The sequence below is a fragment of the Diceros bicornis genome, unplaced genomic scaffold, assembly GCF_020826845.1.
Source record: "Diceros bicornis minor isolate mBicDic1 unplaced genomic scaffold, mDicBic1.mat.cur scaffold_93_ctg1, whole genome shotgun sequence".
NCBI classification, from domain to species: Eukaryota; Metazoa; Chordata; class Mammalia; order Perissodactyla; family Rhinocerotidae; genus Diceros; species Diceros bicornis.
Genome location: NW_026691823.1, coordinates 301,650 through 320,432, shown reverse-complemented (window position 1 = coordinate 320,432; position 18,783 = coordinate 301,650). Strand labels below are relative to the sequence as shown.

At 45.4% G+C, this 18,783-nt stretch overlaps 1 protein-coding gene across 2 annotated transcripts; it reads left to right on the top strand.

The window, feature by feature from the left end:
• The first annotated feature begins 9,355 nt into the window (after positions 1-9,355).
• LOC131403864 (mucin-16-like) lies at positions 9,356-11,920 on the top strand. Of its 2 annotated transcripts, none has more exons than XM_058538107.1 (2): positions 9,356-9,695; positions 11,824-11,920. In XM_058538107.1, exons 1-2 carry the CDS (start codon positions 9,444-9,446, stop codon positions 11,839-11,841), a joined length of 270 nt encoding a protein of 89 aa, XP_058394090.1. In that variant the 5' UTR covers positions 9,356-9,443; the 3' UTR covers positions 11,842-11,920. The 2 variants fall into 2 exon arrangements, with proteins under 2 accessions (XP_058394090.1, XP_058394089.1); XM_058538106.1 differs by lacking the exon at positions 11,824-11,920 and adding an exon at positions 10,045-10,096.
• Positions 11,921-18,783: the final 6,863 nt, after the last annotated feature.

Below are 18,783 nucleotides of genomic sequence, written 5' to 3'. Positions count from 1 at the left end.
AACCCCTTGTGACTTTCCCAGCAAAGGGGAAATCTAAGGACACTCAAGACGGAAGAGGTCAGCCTGGAGGAGCGCCAGAGATGTCACTCATCCTCACACTGTGTGTGGGGGGCTCCAGGGAAGCCCTGCCCACCTTGACTATGCTCCTTCTGTGTTCTAAACCCTCCCATGGCTCCCTATTACCTTCAGGATGAAGTCCATGCTCATTAATATGGCACTCGAGACCCTCCCTCATCTTACACTGGTCTCCCCCTCTAGCCTCCCCACTCCCCCAAAACCCCAGTCATCCTAAACTAATTGAAGCCCCCTGTAGCAGACACTGTTGATGCCTCCCTGTCCAGCCACCCTTGAGCAGCTGGTGCACCCATCCCCCAGCTTCCGGGGGTGTCGCCTGCTCACAGCTCACAGCTTCCGCTTCCCCAGAGGACTGCTTTCCAGTCCAACAGCTGCACAAGCCCTCTGACCCAGCCCACAGCCAATAACTGGTGGTCACAGAAGTACAAAAAGCCAGCCCTCGCCCCAAGGTGAGATCAATTCGGTGGTGTTGTTCAGGTTACAGGGCTCCCCAGGGGATTAGGCTGAGGCTAGATTCCAACTGAGACCACCTCCTTGCTCAGCTCCTCCCTCTGTCCTACCTGCTCCCCTCACTCCTCCTCTGCTAAATGTCCTCCCTCAATAAACCCAGTGCACAAGAATCCTCATGGCAGGGTCCAAGTTCCCAGACCCCAACCAATGGCCAATTATGTTAATATTTTTCTGCACAGGTGATATTCAAAGTATAGGATTCCTGGTCTGGGCAGGGCACTGACCATACAGAACGGACACTGGCTATGAGCCTCAGACAAGATCCTAGGGGCCACCCCTGGTGCCAGCCACTAACTCATCAGTAGCTGGATTGTGGGATATCTTATGGTAAAGGCTAGATATGCAGCTGGACTGAAGTCGTGATTTACCAACTAGAATGGAAATATATCCATACACTTTTTTAAGTTTAAGATGTACAATGGGTTGATTTGATATATTTACATATTGTAACATGATTACCACTGCAGCATCAGTTAACATCTCCATCATGTCACATGATTATCAATCCTTTTTTGTGGTGAGAACATTTAAAATCTAGTCTCTTTGCAACATTAAAGTAAACAATACGGTATTGTTGACTATAATCACTATGCTGTGCTTGAGATCCCAAGAACTTATTCATCTTATAACTGCAAGTTTGTACCCTTTGGACAACATCTCCCCATTGCATCAACACCCCAGCACCTGGAAACCACCATTCTACTCTCTGTTTTTACAAGTTCAGCTTTTCTTAGATTCCACCTATAAGTGAGGTCATACAGTACTTGTCTTTCTCTGTCTGACTTATCTCACTTAGCATAATGCCCTCAAGGTCCATCCATATTGTCACAAATTGCAGGATTTCCTTCTTTCTCATGGTTGAATAATATTCCATCATATATATGTCACATCTGCCTTATCCATTCTTCTGTTGACAGACAGGTTGTCCCCACATCTTGGCTATTGTGAATAATGATGCAATAAACATGGGGGTGCAGATATCTTTTCAATATCCTGTTCTCATTTCCTTTGCATATGTACCCAGAAGTTGGATTACTGGATCATATGGTATTTATCCAAGAGAAATAAAAACATACCTCCACAGAATGACTCACACACAAATGTTCACAGCAGCTTTATTCACAATCACTGAACACTGGAAAGAACCCAAACGTCCATTGATAGGTGATATATCTACACTATGAAGCGCTGACTTGCTCAATGATGTGGATGAATCTCTAAGACATTATGCTGAGGAAAAGAAATCTGACGTAAAAGACACAAAAGAGTAAATGCTGGAATAGTTCTGTACTAGTCAGGGTTCTCCAGAGAAACAAAACCAATAGAAGAGAGAGAGAGAGATCTTAAGGAATTGGCTCATGCAGTTGTGGGGGTTGGCAAGTCCAAAATCTGTAGGACAAGCCAGCAGGCTGGAGACTCAGGTGAGAGTTGATGCTCTAGTCTTGAGGCTGAAGGCCAGACACTCAGGCAGAATTTCTATATTTCTACATTACTGTCTGGAAGAAGAATTCCTTCCACTCTGGGAAACCTCAATCTTTGCTCTTAAGTCCTTCAACTGACTGGATGAGGCCCACCCACATTATGGAGGGCCATCTGGTTTTCTCAAAATCTACTGATTTAAGTGTTAATCACATCTGAAAGATACCTTCACGGCAACACCTAGACTGGTGTTTGACCAAACAACTAGTCCCCACAGTCTAGCCAAACTGACACATAAAGTTAGCCATCACACAGTCCAACAATAGGAAATTTTAGAGGTTGCAAACCATATATAGGGGAGAGAGGAGGAACAAATCAATGGTGGCCTAGGGTGAAGCAGAGGGAGGGATGTATCAGAAAAAGCCTCGAGGAAAGTGAGGGGGATGATGGAAATGTTCTTTATCTTGATTGTGACAGAGGTTGTCAAAACACAGCAAATTTTACATTGTGAAAGGAAGCCGTGTGTTGTATGTGAATCATCCCTCCAAAAGTTGATAAGATTGGCTCCAAAATAAAGAGTGCCCACCATTCTGCCAAGTTATTTTATTGCCCATTCTATATAAAGGGACAAAATTATTTTATGCTATACAAAGGGACCAAAAGACATGAGTTTTGAGTTTCTCCAGAGAATCGTGGTCTCTTAAATTTGTTTTCATATGGGGCTTGATCTCATTTCACAAAGATAAATACATTTGACCTTAGAAAGCTAAGATACAACCTCTAGCTATACTTCCTTAAAAATCAAGATAAAACAATAAAAATGTGTACAGTTTCTATTTCCTAATTGCACACTGACTGATAAGAAATATTTCTTGGAAACCCCTTCCTTAGCAATAATTAGAGCTCGGCCACACTCTTTTCAATCTACATTGTGTGCTGTTCTGTGAATGTGTCACAATTTGCTTTCCCACCCCCTTGGAGCAGATTCCTGGTGTTTGCAAGCCCTGCTGGACACACACGCTCCCTCTGCAGATTACTGCAGAAACTCAGATCCACGAATGCTCTTACTTATCATTCCATCTCAAAGGCAGAAGGAACAGCTAGAAGAACTGTCACCCTAGACCTTCAGACACTCCCAGAAGTAGAACCAGAGGAAGATGTGAAAGTGCAGAAGCTTGGAGAGGAAAATAATACATCATCACATTTGCTCCCCAAGCACAGGGCCCATGGGCCAGAATTTCAGGGAAGTGGATCTGCAAGAATCTAGAGAAGAAAAAACATGAGCCTCCAGGCCTAAGCCTCTGAGAAGGAAGAACTTCTAGAAGGAGAGGGACGTCTGAAGGGTACAGCCCAAATCAGGGACAATAAATTCTGTGAGCTTAGAGGACTGGCTTTTCTGGCAGATAGCATGAGTTTCACAGTATTAGTTTGCTAGGGCTGCTGTAACAAAATATGACAGTCTACGTGGTTTAAACAACAGACATTTATCGTCTCACCGTGCTGGAGTCTGGAATTCTGAGATAAGGTGTCAGTGGGGTTGGTTTCTCCCGAGGCCTCTCTTCTTGGCTTACAGACGGTCACCTTCTCCCTGTGTCCTCATATGGTCTCCCTTCTGTGCATGTCTGTGTCCTAATCTCCTCTTCTTATGAGGACACCACTCATATTGGATTAGGACCCACCCTAATGACCTCATTTTACCTTAATCACCACTTTAAATGCCTTGTCTCCAAATACAGTCACATTCTAAGGTCCCGGGGGGTTAGGGCGGCAACATACCAATTTGGGGAGATGCAATTCAGCCATAACATCCGCATTCCAGATCCAACCATGTAATATGTGACCTTAACAATTGACAGTCTCTTTGACCCTCAGTTTTCTCATCTACTAAAAAATATTTGTCTACTTCACACAGTTATCTTGAGGACTAAATGAAACAATGCACGGAAAGCATTTGGCAGAGTAGGATGTACACAGTAAATATCTATCAGCTACTATCACTATTACTATACACTGCATACAAATATGTACATATATTATTTTTACAGGATATTACAATGAGGCTCTCTCTTAATTTGTCTGCAGCCCGCAAATGTGGGAGAACATAATAAGAGGAAACAAGAGAGCATTAATATTTCATCCAAGCAGAGCTTGCAAAGGAGGTGACTAATAATGAACCTTCTGATTCCTTCACCGAAGGTTCAGCAACTGTTTCTGTAAAGGGCCAGGTAGTAAATATTTTCAGCTTTGCAAGCCATAGGGTCACTGTTGCAACTCCAGTGTTATAATGTGAAAGCAGCCATAGATGTTGTGAATGGATGTGGCTGGGTGCCAATAAAACTTTATCTGTGGACAACAAAATTTGAATTTCATACACTTCTCATGTGTCATGGAATATTATTTTTCTTTTGACTTTCTTTCACCATTTAAAAATGTAAAAACCATTCACAGAAGCACTATTCCCAATAGCCAAAAGGTAAACAGAGCCTAGATGTCTATCAATGGATGAATGAATAATCAAAATGTGACATAGCTATATATTGGAATATTATGCAGCCATGGAAAGGAGTGAAGCAATCCACAAACAAAATACAGGAAGATTGGCAACAGATGTTAGCTCAGGGTGAATCTTCCTCAGAAAATGAAAATATATATATATATATTTGTTAAATGCCCAATAATCTAAAACATTCTAGTTATTAGAAAATTAGTTAAAAGTCACAGCTGTTACCAACAGGTATCTGATTATCTCCAGACTTCATGCTCCTTATGCAGGGAGAATTGTAGTCCTGGATTTAGGAAGAGCCCTCAGGAGAGAGAGGCTTTCTGTTGTTTTCACTGCACTCCCTGCCCAGAGAATGAGATTTCCAATGAGACAGGTGAGTATATGCCTTACAGAGACTTTCTCTACCTCTCTGTTATGTCCGTTATTCATCCGAGGAAATATTCTGGATGAGAACTGCAGAGTTGAAATGCTTCCTTAGTCAATTTAGTAATTGACTATTATAACAGGCCACTCTCCTTCTTGAATTAAGTTCATGTATCCTAAATAAAAATCAAATCAGCATTCCAAATCCAGATATATTTTATAAGAAGGCCATATCATGACTAAGCTTGGGTCATGCCATGTAATTCAGTACTCTATCTAGTCCCTGAAAAGGGAGAAATAATAACCTCGATAACTGCAGAAAAGGACATTTAATTAAATTCAACACCATTCGTGTATTAAAAAATAAACAGCAACAACAAAAACAACTCTTACAAAATCAGGAATAGAAGGGAACTCTGTCAATCTCATAAAGAGTATTTACAGAGTCAAACTTTATGGTGCAATGTTGAAATCAAGGATAAGAGAAGAACGTTCATTATCATTGCTACTACGAAACACACACTGGAGGCCCTGCTTAATGCAATATTGGCAGGAAATGATACAAAAGGAATGATTTATTGGAAAGGATGAAATAAAACTGACATTATCTTCAGCCGCTCCTCGGCTCAGCGGTTCGGGTTCGTCTCTCTCCGATTTCGCGGCCACAGTTCGGCTCTTTCCGTCTCTCCCCGCCAGGTCCCGTGCTCCGCCCACAGCCTGGTCCCGCCCACAGCCCCGCCTCTAGAGCTGGTTTCCACCCACAGCCCCGCCCCTAGACCTGGTCCCTGTCCCTGGTGCTGACCCACCCCGCGGCCCGGCCTCACATTAACTCTAGAAACTAGACACCTCCCCCGAGGCTGGGGTGAGAGGCCCCGCCCTGCCCCGCCCCTCACGCCGCCTCAACCCGGAGCCCCCAAACGTCCGTCCTCCCCGAAACTCCGTCCTCCCAGAACGCCCGCCCGAGACCGGAAGCGGAAGCGCGGGCGGCGCCGTGGATGGAGCGGGAGGTCTGCGCGGTGTGTCCAGTCTTCTCGGCGCGGACCGCATTCCCGTGGCCCTTCGGTCGAAGGGGCGAGGCGCGGTGAGTTGCGGGCGGTCCCGTCTCCGGTCGCGGTCCAGGGAGGGGCCTGGGCCGCGGGCAGCCCCCTCACGGCCCGGCGTCCCTCCGTCCCCCCGGAGCCCCGTGTCCCCCGGGCTGTTCGTCAGGGCGCCCGAGGCTTCTGTTCCTCCCGGCTCCGGGCGCCGCCGGCCCCTCCTCAGAGTCTCCGTCACCGTCCTCCGTGTGATTTTGTCCCCAGGGGTCTTATCCGCGTCTGGAGGGTTAGACTGGAGTGAGGGTGTGGGAGTGTGTTCAAGAGAGCGTTTCAGACAGAGGGACCCGCATGAGGACACCCCTGAAGCAGAGAGCCTGGTGTGTCCATGAACTGAGAAGAGGGATGGCTGAGCCGAGTCAACACAGGGGGAGGGGTGTGAGCCACGCCGGCGAGGGGGGACAGGCAGGACCAGATCAGGGGTGACTTGGGATTCTGTTCTAAGGCCAGTGGGAAGACTCTGGAGAGATGCGAGTAGAAGGAGGATGTGATTAGCGTTTGGTCTAAGCACGTTGGTTCAAATGGACTTCATGGTTAAGAATGTAGACTTAATAGGCAAGATGGGAGGTGCTGGGAATAAGATTAGGAATAAGATGATTGTTCCCTAGGCCTGGGTGATGGCTGTGGAGTAGGAAAGAAGTAGAAAGAAAAGACCTCCGAGTGGAGAACCGAGAGAACGTAACGGTACTTTCTTGCCTGCATGTGTCAAATGGCACAGGGCACTGACTGTGCTCCTCGCTGCTGTCCGTGCAGACCTGCAGGCGCCCCCTCACCCAGGTCTGTGTGTTCACCCATCTTTGTCACTCACAGGCCCCCCTCCACATCCTAAAGGAAGTCAGGCCTTACTTGTGAGGGGGTTGTCTCACATGGGAGACACCGAGGAGAGCCTCTCCAGACATCAGAGCAGCCCCTTCAGCCTCTCCCTCAGCCTCCTCCCTTCCCCTCTCTCGCTTTCCACACCCAGAAGGACCCCTGCTCAGTATTCCATGTCCCCAGGTTCTCCCTCCCCCAGGCTTGAGAAGGGTGGGGCAGCCACTAGGGAGGACATCGTCTGCACCTTCCATTCTGACCCCCACTGGTCCCGGGCTGAACAGAGAGTGACTCTACTGTGAGCTGAGCCATGAGACCCAGGGCGTCACCCACCTGGGCTCCCTCACCCTGGACGGGGACAGCCTCTACGTCAGTGGTGAGGGGCTGGGCTACAGCCACACTCTCTCTCCCAGTCAGAGTTCTGTGTTGCCTCCGTTGCTCTAAAGTGAGCTATGATCCATCTCTCTATGCTCCTGGTCTGGGATCAGTCTTCTCATCACTGTGTGATCACTGGGTCCAGCCACCTTCCACCTCGTTGCCTCCCCCCTGAACACCACTCCCCACTTCCCCTCTGCTTTCCCCACAAAGCTCCCTACATCCCCCCTCTCCCTTAATCCTTTATGTTCACCCCAACTCTTGCTCAGCTCCTCTCGCCTTCTCTCCACAGATTACACCTATGGAGCCGCAGCCCCGACTACCACCAGTGAGTATTCCTGGCCCTGACGTCCTGGGTCCCGTCCGCATTTGGGGTTGGGGAGCACTTGTTCTCCTTCACCCGCTGTCCTTGGTGAGGGAAGCACCTGGAAGGGCCCTAATTCATCCCTTCTCTCCCTCCCGGGTTCTGGTGGAGAGTCCCAGCCCAGGGTGAGAAAGCCTTAGACACAGACGTGTTGTCCACCACATTCTGACCCCACGTGGTTTTCACTTTAATTCTCCTGAAGCCCCGCCCTTGGTCCTCCTTTTCCAGGTATCCCATCCGTCTGTCCAGTTTTCTGCCCGTCCATCTGCCTCTCCTCCGAGTTCAGTCTCTCTTGTTCACCTATCTCTCTCTCTCGGGCTCCTCTCATCCACAGGCTTGCTCATCCCTCTACTCACACAGTCACCCCTCCCCTCACTCTCATGTATGCTTCACCTGTGAATGGTGGTCCTGGCACAGCCACTGCTGGAGCCCGGGTGAGCCTGGGGGCTCCTCCCACTCTGTCCCTCCCTGAGACAGCCCTCGCCACAGCTCCCGAGCCAGCCACCACGTCCCTGCATACTTCATCATCACCTGTGCCACCAGAAGCCACCACAGGTATCTGGGGGCCCCTTTTCCTTCCCAAGAGAAGCTCTCCGGCCCCACTCCTCCACCAGCCAGTTGTGATCCAGGAGCTGGGAAGCCAGGGTGTGAAATTCTGGTTTTAGGGCAATCATGCTGATCACAAAGATTATACCGACGGTTCAGTCTCAGGCCAGCCCTCAGAGAGCCCCGAGTCTTGTGAAATTAACACACCATTATAGTACAATGTGGGATGTTTCGGGGAGAGGCGCCTGGCATAATTTGGAGGGGAAGAGCTTGCTAGAGAAAGTTTCACCAGAATGGAGTCTTTAAGAATAAGTAGGAGGGACCCTGGCAACTAGAGGATGAAGGGTTTTCCTGGCAGAGAGGATTCCGTGAGCAAAGGCTCCAGCCTGAAGCAACATGCCCTATGGGGAGAATTGAAATGAATTTGGGTTGCGTGAAGCATGAAGTTTAACCCGCAGTAGATGGATAAAATGAGACTGAAAGGTCAGCAGGAGCCAGATTGAGTAGAGCCTTGAGTGCCAGGTCAAGAAGGTTGAACTAACACTGAAGGCCATAGGGAGCCATGGGTGGTACTAGAGCAGTGGTGGCCCTAGTGAGGTATTCATTTCAGAAAGATTCTTCTAGTGGTGCATGTAGAACATCCTTTAGACAGAGCATCCAGTGAGCCTGCTGGGGTGTTGGTCCGGGTGAAGCAAGTTAAGACCTGAGCTGGGACAGGGATGGAGAGAGGGAGTGTATGTGAGGACCGGTGCGCAACTGGAATTGGTGTTACTGGGAGGGAGGAGGAGCTGAGCAGATATGCTGGTTCTGACCTGGGTGACCACACGGGTGGGTGGTGGTGACACTGGGAGAGAAGACGACAGATGATAATGAGTGCAGGACTCTGGTCTGGTCTCAGGCCAGCTCTCAGTGCTGGCCATCGCTCTCCCTCTCGTCTTGCAGCTTTGGGACACAACCTGAAGACCCTCACAGTCACCTTCCCCATCTCCACCCTCCAGTATTCATCAGACAGGAGCAACAGCTCAGCCACGTTCAACTCCACTGAGAGGGTCCTGCAGAGCCTGAGGAGACCCTGGTTCCAGCAGCTCCCACCCAGCCCCTCCCCCACTCCCTGTCCCTCCTGCTCCTCCTCCTCCTCCTTCCTCCCCAGCTGGATCCTTGTTCAAGAAGAGCAGCCTGGGCCTCTTCTCCTTGAGTTGCAGACTGGTCTCCCTCAGGTGAGACCCTCCTCTGAGTATTTGCCCCTAATGACCACTTTTGTGACCACCCCTCTCTCAGTCTCCCCCCTGTCCTCCCATTTCCTCCTTCCTGTTCTGGCCCCCACCCCAGAGGTTTCAGGACCTCTCTCTAGAGTCCCCACATCCCTCTCTCCCCAGGCCTGAAAAGGATGGGGAAGCCAGCAGTGTGGACGCCGTCTGCACCTACCATCCTGACCCCGTGGGCCTCCATGCCTCTGTGCTGGGAGCGGAGAGTCTCCACCTGTCTGCTTTTCCTCTCGGTGGCTCCAGGCTCTGCAGCCCAGAGTTTATCCATCCAGAGAGAGCACCAGCTACATTTCCACATCATCAGCTGGAACCTCAGCAACCCGGAGCCCACATCCTCGGAGTACACCGCCCTGCTGAGGGACACCCAGGACCAGGTGGGGTCTCCCCTGTCCCGTCTCTCCTTGCCCTGAGGGCACCCTCATTCCTCCGTCGGACTTACATCTGTTACGTGATTGTTTCAACCCTTCACTTTCCCTGCGTCCCTGGGTTCTCTCAGTGTCCAGAGGTGATGTCCTAGCTGCCTTCCCCATTTCTCACATGGGTAAACTGAATCTCAGAAAGGGGATTTTTGTGCCTAAGGTCACACAGTGAGTTAGGGGCAGAGCCAGGATTTGAAGTCAGGTCTCCCTTGCCCCAAGGTCTGTGATCTTTCACTGGCTCCAGTGGCCCCCTGCGTCTCCAGGAGACCTCCATCTCACCCACTCTCCCTTGCGTTTGTTCTAGGTCACCAAGCTCTACAGAGGCAGCCAGCTATGAGACATATTTCACTCCTGCCTGGTCACCGACTTGATGTGGGTTGAGGAGATTGGAAGCATTGGCTGAGCAGGTGGCTGATGGCTCTGAGCTCCTGTGACACATCCTTGATCTGGAAGTCACTGACATGGTGCCCATTCTGCCCCACATCCCTGTCAGCTAATCCTACCATCTCCTTCCATAGATTTTCGGGGGTTGAGAAAAGCATTAACATTTGGGGCCGCCAACCTCCAGCATCCTCCTCCTCCTCCTCTTCTGGAAAGGTTCAACAAATATTAGCGGTCTAACTGTGCTCTCCAATATTGGAGCCACTAACCAGATGGGGCAATTTAAATTTATTATACACGTATTGGGATACGATGCACATATTGTGTGTGGGGGGGTGGTATTTTTTAGGTTTTTCTAGATACAATATCTTCTCATCTGCAAAACAAATAGTTTTACGTCTTCCCTTCCAATCTGGGTTTCTTTTATTCCTTTTTCTTGCCTAATTGCCCTCATCAGAGCCTCTGGTGCCTGTGATTAACATGTGAGATGAGGGAAGACATCAATGTCTTGTCCCTGGTCTTAGGGGGAAATTTTCAGTCTTTCACCATTGAATATGGTGTTAGCCGTGGGTTTTTCATCGATGCTGTTTATAGGTTGAGAAAGTTTTGTCTATTCCTAATTTGTTGAGTGTTTTCTTTTTTAGGCATGAAGGGCACTGTATTTTGTGAAATTCTTTTCTGTATATGTGGTCGAGATTGCGTGGTATTGGCCGTTATTCTATTAATATGGTGTATTACATAATCAAGTTTTCAGATATTAAGCCAACCCTTCAACTAGAGGTGAGAGATTAAGATGTTCTCAAGTCTTTCCTGGGCGTGCCACAGGCCTGAGCCCTTGTGGCCTTCTGGATGCCCGGAAATACCCTGGAGATTTTCAAAGCCCCCTGTGGACATCTCATTCCCCCAATTTTTCTTCTAAGTTGTTGGCTCACCTCTTGCCTGCCTCAGCTGGTATCACTCCCTCAGGCAACTACAATAGGAAACAATTAGCCCTGATTGTTTTTAGCAAGTGCCCTGGGGACAGACTTTCCTCTCTGGGCAAGCTCTGAGTCTAGTAACAACAAGCCCTGAACATGGGGCGTTTTCGGGGAGCTGCCAGGCAGGTCAGCTAGTTGCAGTTGGGTGGGGATGGGTCTTTTCAGAGCTCCACACCCATTATGGCTGCTGGGATGCTGGTTGTCTCAGCTACCATGGTTCTGAGACTGACGGTTTTCAAAGTTATGGAGGATATTGTGAGAGCAGGATGGGAATAGTGCAAGTTATAATGCCACAAAGTTTGCTCCCTTTATCAAGATTCCACCATGTTTCTTCACTAAACCCTCCTCAGATTCTTGCAAGCCTTTGATTAATTTCTAGACTTCTGAAAAGTTGATTTCGACCATTTTTACCAGTGTTCTCATTGTTTTTATGCATTTGAAGACGTCCTTACTCCAAAGTTTCAAAAATGTTCTCCCTGTGGTTATTTATTTATAAATTAATTACTTTAAATGAAATTACATGAGAAATTCAGTTCCTCACTCACACACACTAGCCACATTTTAAGTGCTTGATAACAACATGGGGCTAATAATGAGTGTATTTGGTAGTGCAGGCAAATGTTGACATTATTGCAGAAAGTTCTCTTGGACAGGACCCAGAAGCAGGGAATCTAGAATCAGGGTAGAATTCCAGACACCCTTGTTCATCCCTTGTGTCCTTCCAGGTCGGTCCCCCATGGTAACCACACTGCAGTGGACTCACTGTGTACCCAGCCGCCTTGGCACAGAGACTGGATAGAGTTGCCATCTATGAGGAATTCCTGCGGCTGACCAGAAGGGTACCCAGCTGCAGAACTTGACCCTGGACGGAAAGAATGTCCTTGTGGATGGTAAGGCTCCCTGGTCATTGGGGAAGAAAGTGAGGCCTTTCTAGGGACTCTGGAGGCCTGGGGCTGAGAGAACACTGAACTTGCTCAGGCTGGCAGGAGGTGGCATAGTCCCCCAGTCTTTAGCCACCATTGAGAGAGAGAAAAGCACACCAGTGTAGTATGGGAGGCCCTCAACTTCTCCTACACAGCTCAGTGACCTCAAGCTAGTCACCTCCCCTCTCCGGACTTTTGTTTCCTTATCTCTGCACTGAGAGCCACTGGGCCCGATGGTCAATGAGGGCCTCCAGCTGTGTGTGAAGCAGACTTACAGGTTTGGGGGTGGATGTGGTTTCTGATCCACAGGCTATAGTTTGCCAAGTCCCGCTCTAGATGAGCACCAATGCACTAGAACTTTCTGCAGTGGTGGAATGTTCTGTATCTGTGCTGTCCAGTGCATAGCTGCATGTGGCTGTTGAGTGCTCGAAAGATGGTATTGTGACTGGTCTTTATTGTTACTGATTTTTAATGTTACTGAGGTTAGAATTTTTATTTTATTTAACTAAAATTAATTTTAATTCAAAAAGAGACTTGTTGCTGCTGCATATCAGACAGCACACCTCTAAGAGGTTGTCTGGGTAGAGGCACAAGTAGGGGGACCTGCACCCCTCCCCCCATGCCCACTCCCTCCTGGAGTTTATGTTGTTGCTGGCAATAACAAGAATAGAGAATTGAAACTTATCAATTATTTGATCTGAACAAACTCATATTTTTAGGGGGTAACCAGAGAAGACTTCCTGCAGGAAATTACATTGTAGGTTAATCCTAGAAAATGAATATTAAGCAAATAGATAAAGGAGAAGGGGATGATGTGTTTCTAGGCACGGAAGAACAATTTTGAGTGGGAATTTACGAATTTAGAGAGATCACATAGGCTTGCCAACTGTGATGACCCATTCTCCCCCCAGCCATCATAAGATAGTCCAACCCAAATTCAGTCCTCTGTGCCCAGAGGTATTAATTTAGTTTAATTTATTACACTTTTGTTCTGTGATAATGGCCTTGAATTTTGTAGCAAAGTGTGCTCACTTTTTAGAGATGGAAAGTAAAATGGGGTGAAACATGATGATGTCTACTTGACTTTAATATTTCATTGAAAACATGGGATGAATCAAGGGCGGCAAGTGTTAATAATTTATACATTGATGAAATATTGTTTTAATTGGATGGAATATGCATTGTTAAATCTAGATGATGGATGTTTATGAGACTGTTCCCTTTATTTTTCTGTGTCTAAAAAGTTTTATTAAAAAGAGTGAAACACACTCACATGCATTCTCCATTTCATTCACTTCCAGAATATTCTCCCAACAGAAATGACACCTTGACTGAGAAGCATGGTAAACCTGCAGAAAACCCAGGACCACGGTAGGGGGCGAGTATCTTGATGCTGTGCCTCATCGAAGAGAACTATGCGCACAGGGTCTTGGATGATGAGGAAAGTTGGCCAACCCTTGTCAAGGACGGTTGAGGCACAGTGGGGTCAGCAGGAGCCCTGGGGCGATGACAGGAGGTGGCTCACCCCACCACTTGTCTCCCCAGACCTCTCCTTCTGGGCCCTCATCCTCATCTGCTGGCGGGCTTCCTGGTGCTCATCACAGGCCTGATCTGCTGTCTCCTGGTAAGCCATGACGTGTTGATTGTCTTCTTACCATTGGGTTGTAAGAGCTCTTTATATATTATAAGTACACGTCCTTTTCTAGGGATATGTTTTGCAGATGTTTTCTCCCAGTCTGTGTGTGGCTTGCCTTCTCCTTCACAACATGAGTCATTGGGGAAATATAAGTGACAGTCATCATGAGATTCTACCACACTTGAGAATGGCTAAAATTAAAAAGACTGACTATAGCAAGTGTTGTTGAAGATGTCAAGTCACTGAAACTCTCATCGAGTGCTGGTGAAAAATAGCTTGGATGCGTCTTTAATAATTACATACGTCTATCCAGCCATTCCTCTCCTAGGAATCCATGCAAAGGAAATAAACTCATATGTCTATACACAGACTTGTACACACATGTTGATAACAACCTATTTATTCTAGACAAAAATGGAAAACAAACAAAATGTCCATCTACTGGTTAACAGATACACAAAGTGTGGTATATCCCCATGGTGGAATACTATTCAACCATAAAAAAGAATGAATTATTTTTTTTTCTTTTTTAATTATTTTATTGAAATTATAAAGGGTTTTAACATTGTGTAATTTCGGGTGTTCATTATTATTTGTGAATTTCTTTATAGACTGCATCATGCTCACCACCAGTAGTCTAACTATTATCCATCACCATGCATATGTGCCCCTTTAACTCTTTCACTCAATGCCCAGCCCCCATCCCCTCTGGTAACCACTGATTTGTTCTCTTTATCCCTGTATATGTTTATCTTCTGCGTATGAGTGAAATCATGCATGTTTGATTTTGTCTGGCTTATTTCATTTAACATCCTACCCTCAAGGTCCATCCAGGTTGTTGCAAACACGATGATCTTGTCTTTTTTTTCTGGCTGAGTAGTATTCCATTGTATATAATACATACCACCTCTTCTTGATCCATTCATCTGTAGCAGGGCGCTTGGGTTGCTTCCATGTCTTGGCTATTGTGAATAATGCTGCAGTGAACACAGGGCTGCATAAATCTCTTTGAATTGTTGATTTCAATTTCTTTGGATAAATACCCAGTAGTGGGATAACTGGAAGGTATGCTATTTCTATTTTTAATTTTTTGAGAACTCTCCATAGTGTTGTCCCTAGTGGCTGCATCAGTTTGCATTCCCACCAGCAGTGTGTGAGGGTACCCTTTTCTCCTTATCCTCTCCAACATTTCGTACTTTTTGTCTTGGGAATTATAGTTGTTGTGACAGGTATAAGGTGATCTCTCATTGTAGTTTTGATTTGAATATCCCTAATAATTAGTGATGTTTTACATCTTTTCATGTGTCTGTTGGCCTTCTGTATATCTTCTTTGGAAAAATGTCTGTTCATATCCTCTGCCCATTTTTAGATTGGATTATCTGTTTTTTTATTGTTGGGTTGTATGAGTTGTTTATATATTTTGGAGATTAACCCCTTGTCAGATATATGATTTGCAAATATTTTCTCCCAGTTGGTGGGTTGTCTTTCCTTTTTTTTTTTTTTTTTTTTTTGGTGAAGAAGATCAGCCCTGAGCTAACATCCATGGTAATCCTCCTCTTTTTTTCTGAGGAAGACTGGCTCTGAGCTAACATCTATTGCCAATCCTCCTCCTTTTTTTTTCCCCCAAAGTCCCAGTTGATAGTTGTATGTCATAGTTGCACATCCTTCTAGTTGCTGTATGTGGGACGCGGCCGCAGCATGGTTGGAAAAGTGGTGCGTTTGTGCGCGTCCGGGATCCGAACCTGGGCCGCCAGTAGCGGAGCGTGCACACTTAACCACTAAGGCTCGGGGCCGACCCTGTCTTTTCATTTTGTCCATCGTTTCCTTTGCCTTGCAGAAGGCTTTTAGTCTCATGTAGTCCCATTTGTATATTTTTTCTTTTCTTTCCCTTGCCTGAGTAGACATGGTATTGGAAAAGATGCTGCTAAGACCGATGTCAAAGACTGAACTGCGTATATTTTCTTCTAGGAGTTTTATGGTTTCAAGTGTTAGATTCAAGTCTTTTATCCATTTCGAGTTAATTTTTGTGTATGGTGGAAGATAATGATCTACTTTCATTCTTTTGCATGTGGCTGTCCAGTTTTCCCAACAGCATTTATTGAAGAGACTTTCCTTTCTCCATTGTATGATCTTGGCTCCTTTGTCAGAGATTAACTGACCACAGATGTGTAGTTTTCTTTCTGGGCTTTCAGTTCTGTTCCATTGATCTATGAGTCTGCTTTTGTGCCAGTACCATGCCATTTTGATTACTATAGCTATGTAATATATTTTCAAGTTAGGATTGTGATGCCTCCAGCTTTGTTCTTTCTTTTCAGGATTGCTTTGGCTGTTCGAGGTCTTTTGTTATTCCATATATATTTTAGGATTCTGTGTTCTATTTCTGTGAAGAATGTCATTGGAATTCTGATTGGGATGGCATTGAATCTGTAGATTACTTTAGGTAATATGGCCTTTTTAACTGTGTTTATTCTTCCAATCCATGTGCATGGAATATCTTCCCATTACTTCAGGTCATCATTGATTTCTTTCAATAATGTCTTATAGTTTTCATTGTATAGGTCTTTAACCTCTTTGGTTAAATTTATCCCTAGAGATTTTTTTCTTTTTGTTGCAATTGTAAGTGGGATTGTATTCTTGAGTTCTCTTTCTGTTAGTTCATTATTAGAGTAGAAATGCAACTGATTGTGGTAAGTTGATTTTGTATGCTGCAACTTTGCTGTAGTAGTTGATTATTTCTAATAGTTTTCTGATGGATTCTTTATGGTTTTTTCTATTTACAATCATGTCATCTGCAAACAGCAAGAGTTTCATTTCTTCCTTTCCAATTGGGATTCCTTTTATTTCTTTTTCCAGCCTAATTGCTCTGGACAAAACCTCCAGTACTATGTTGAATGGGATATGTCCTCTTGGTGGAAAGTCCCCTTTAGCATTATATACTGCCCCTCTTTGTCTCTCATAGTCTTTTTTATCTTGAAGTCTGCTTTGTCTGATATGAGTATGGCAACACCTACTTTCTTTTATTTGCCATTTTCTTGGAGTATTGTCTCCCATCCATTCATTCTGAGCCTGTTTGTTTTTAGAGCTGATATGTGTTTCCTGGCAGCAACATATCATTGGGTCTTGTTTTCTAATCCACCCCACCACTCTGTGTCTGTTGATTGGAGAATTCAATCGATTTACATTTAGAGTGATTATTGATACATGAGGGCTTAATCCCACCTAATCTATATTTCCATTGTTCCTCTTCCTTTGTGTTTCTGACTACCATTTCATTTTGGGGGTTTTCTGTGGTAGTTTTCTCTATTTTTACGATCTATGGCTCTGCTCTGATTTTTTGTTTGCTGGTTACTCTGAGGTTTGTATGAAGATCTCATAGATGAGACAGTCCATCTTCTGATAGCCTCTTATCTCCATTAGCCTAAGCAGGTTCCATTCCTTTCCTCTTCTCCTTCTGAGTTATTGTTGTCACAAGTTATTCATTTTTGTGTTGTGCGGTTGTGACTAAGTTGAAGTGTTTATAGTTACTTTTGATGCCTTCCTTCCCTTCTTCTTTTAAGTTATAATTAAGTATTTGCTACCCTGTTGTGAAACAGAGCTGTAGCTTTCTGATTTTGTCTATTTATCTCTTTGATCAAAGCTTTGTAGACATTTGCCTTCTTTTTGTTTCAGGTATGAGGGCGTTCTTGATCATTGCTTGTATGGGAGATCTCGTGGCGATGAATTCCCTCAGCCTTTGTTTATCTGGGAAAACTTGTATTTCTCCATTGTATCATAAGGATCATTTCACTGGATAGAGTATTCTTGGCTGAAAGTTTTTTTCTTTCAGTATTTTTAATATATCATTCCATTCTTTCCTTGCCTGTAAAGTTTCTGCCAAGAAATATGCTGAAGGCCTGATAGGGGTTCCTTTGTAGGTTATTTTCTTCTGTCTTGCTTCCCTTCAGATTTTTTCTTTGTCATTGTCTTTTGCCAATTTTACTATTATACGCCTTGGAGAAGGTCTTTAAGCATTGATGTAATTAGGCGTTCTGTTGGCTTCATGTATTTTTAAGTCCGGTTCTTGCCCAGGGTTGAGAAGTTCTCAGCTATTATTTCTTTGAACAAGCTCTCTGCTCCTTTCTCCCTCTTTTCTCCCTCTGGAATACATATAATTCTTAGGTTGCTTTTATAATTGCGTCATATATTTCTCCAAGAATTCCTTCATTTTCTAAAAATCTGAGTCCTTTCTCCTCGTCCACTAGAAGCATTTCTATATTTCTATCCTCTAAATCACTTATTCTTTCAACCTGATATCAGCTCTATTTTGTAAGGATTCTAGATTCTTTTTTATCTCATTAATTATGTTCTTTATATCCAGAATTTCTGCTTGTTTTTTTTTTTTAATAGCTTCAGTCTCTTTGATGAAGTATTCCTTTTCCTCATTAATTTTATTCCTGAGTTCATCGAACTGTCTGAACATTCTTGTAACTTGGTGAGTTTCTTTATGACAGTTATTTTGAATTCTTTGTCATTTAGATTGTAAATTTCTGTGACTTCAAGGTTGGTTTCTGGAGATTTGTCATTTCCTTCTGCTCTGAATTGTTACTGTAGTTTCTTATGGTGTTTGATGAACTTATCTTTTGCCTGCGTATTTGTGGTAGTATCAGGTCGCAGACTGGTGAGGGTGGGCCTCTTTACATAGTCTATGGAATTGAATGCTAATCTCTTCCACAAACAGCCATGTGAACACATCCAGAAATAATGCTTAACTAGCTTTCTGGGCATCCCTTAGCTCTGTCAAGTTGACACCTGAAATTAACCAAAAAGGGTCAAGTTACAGAAGTGAGATGGGGGGATCTTTCACTGGGTCAGGAAGGGAAAGGACTGAGGTGGTTTTGGAAGGATCTGGAATTTTCTGGACTTTCTTGAAGAGCTTTGATAGAGCAGTCTTAGCAGTCATGGGGAAGGAAGCCTATTTCAGAGGGTCAAAGAGTGACTGAGAAACAGAAGGGCAGAGAGGGAGTGGAGGTGGACAGCTGTGCCTTGTGCCTCCTGAGAATGGCCTCTGGATTTAACACAGTGATGGCTCCCTCCCGGATCCCACAGCTTTGGTGTGGGGCTGACTCTTCCCTAGGACTAGGGTGTTC

Excerpts from the sequence above, each read along its gene's own strand:
- LOC131403864 (XM_058538106.1), top strand. The coding sequence starts at position 9,444 with ATGGGGAAGCCAGCAGTGTGGACGCCGTCTGCACCTACCATCCTGACC. Across the intron at positions 9,696-10,044 it reads TGAGGGACACCCAGGACCAG|GTCACCAAGCTCTACAGAGG; the intron begins GTGGGGTCTCCC and ends CGTTTGTTCTAG.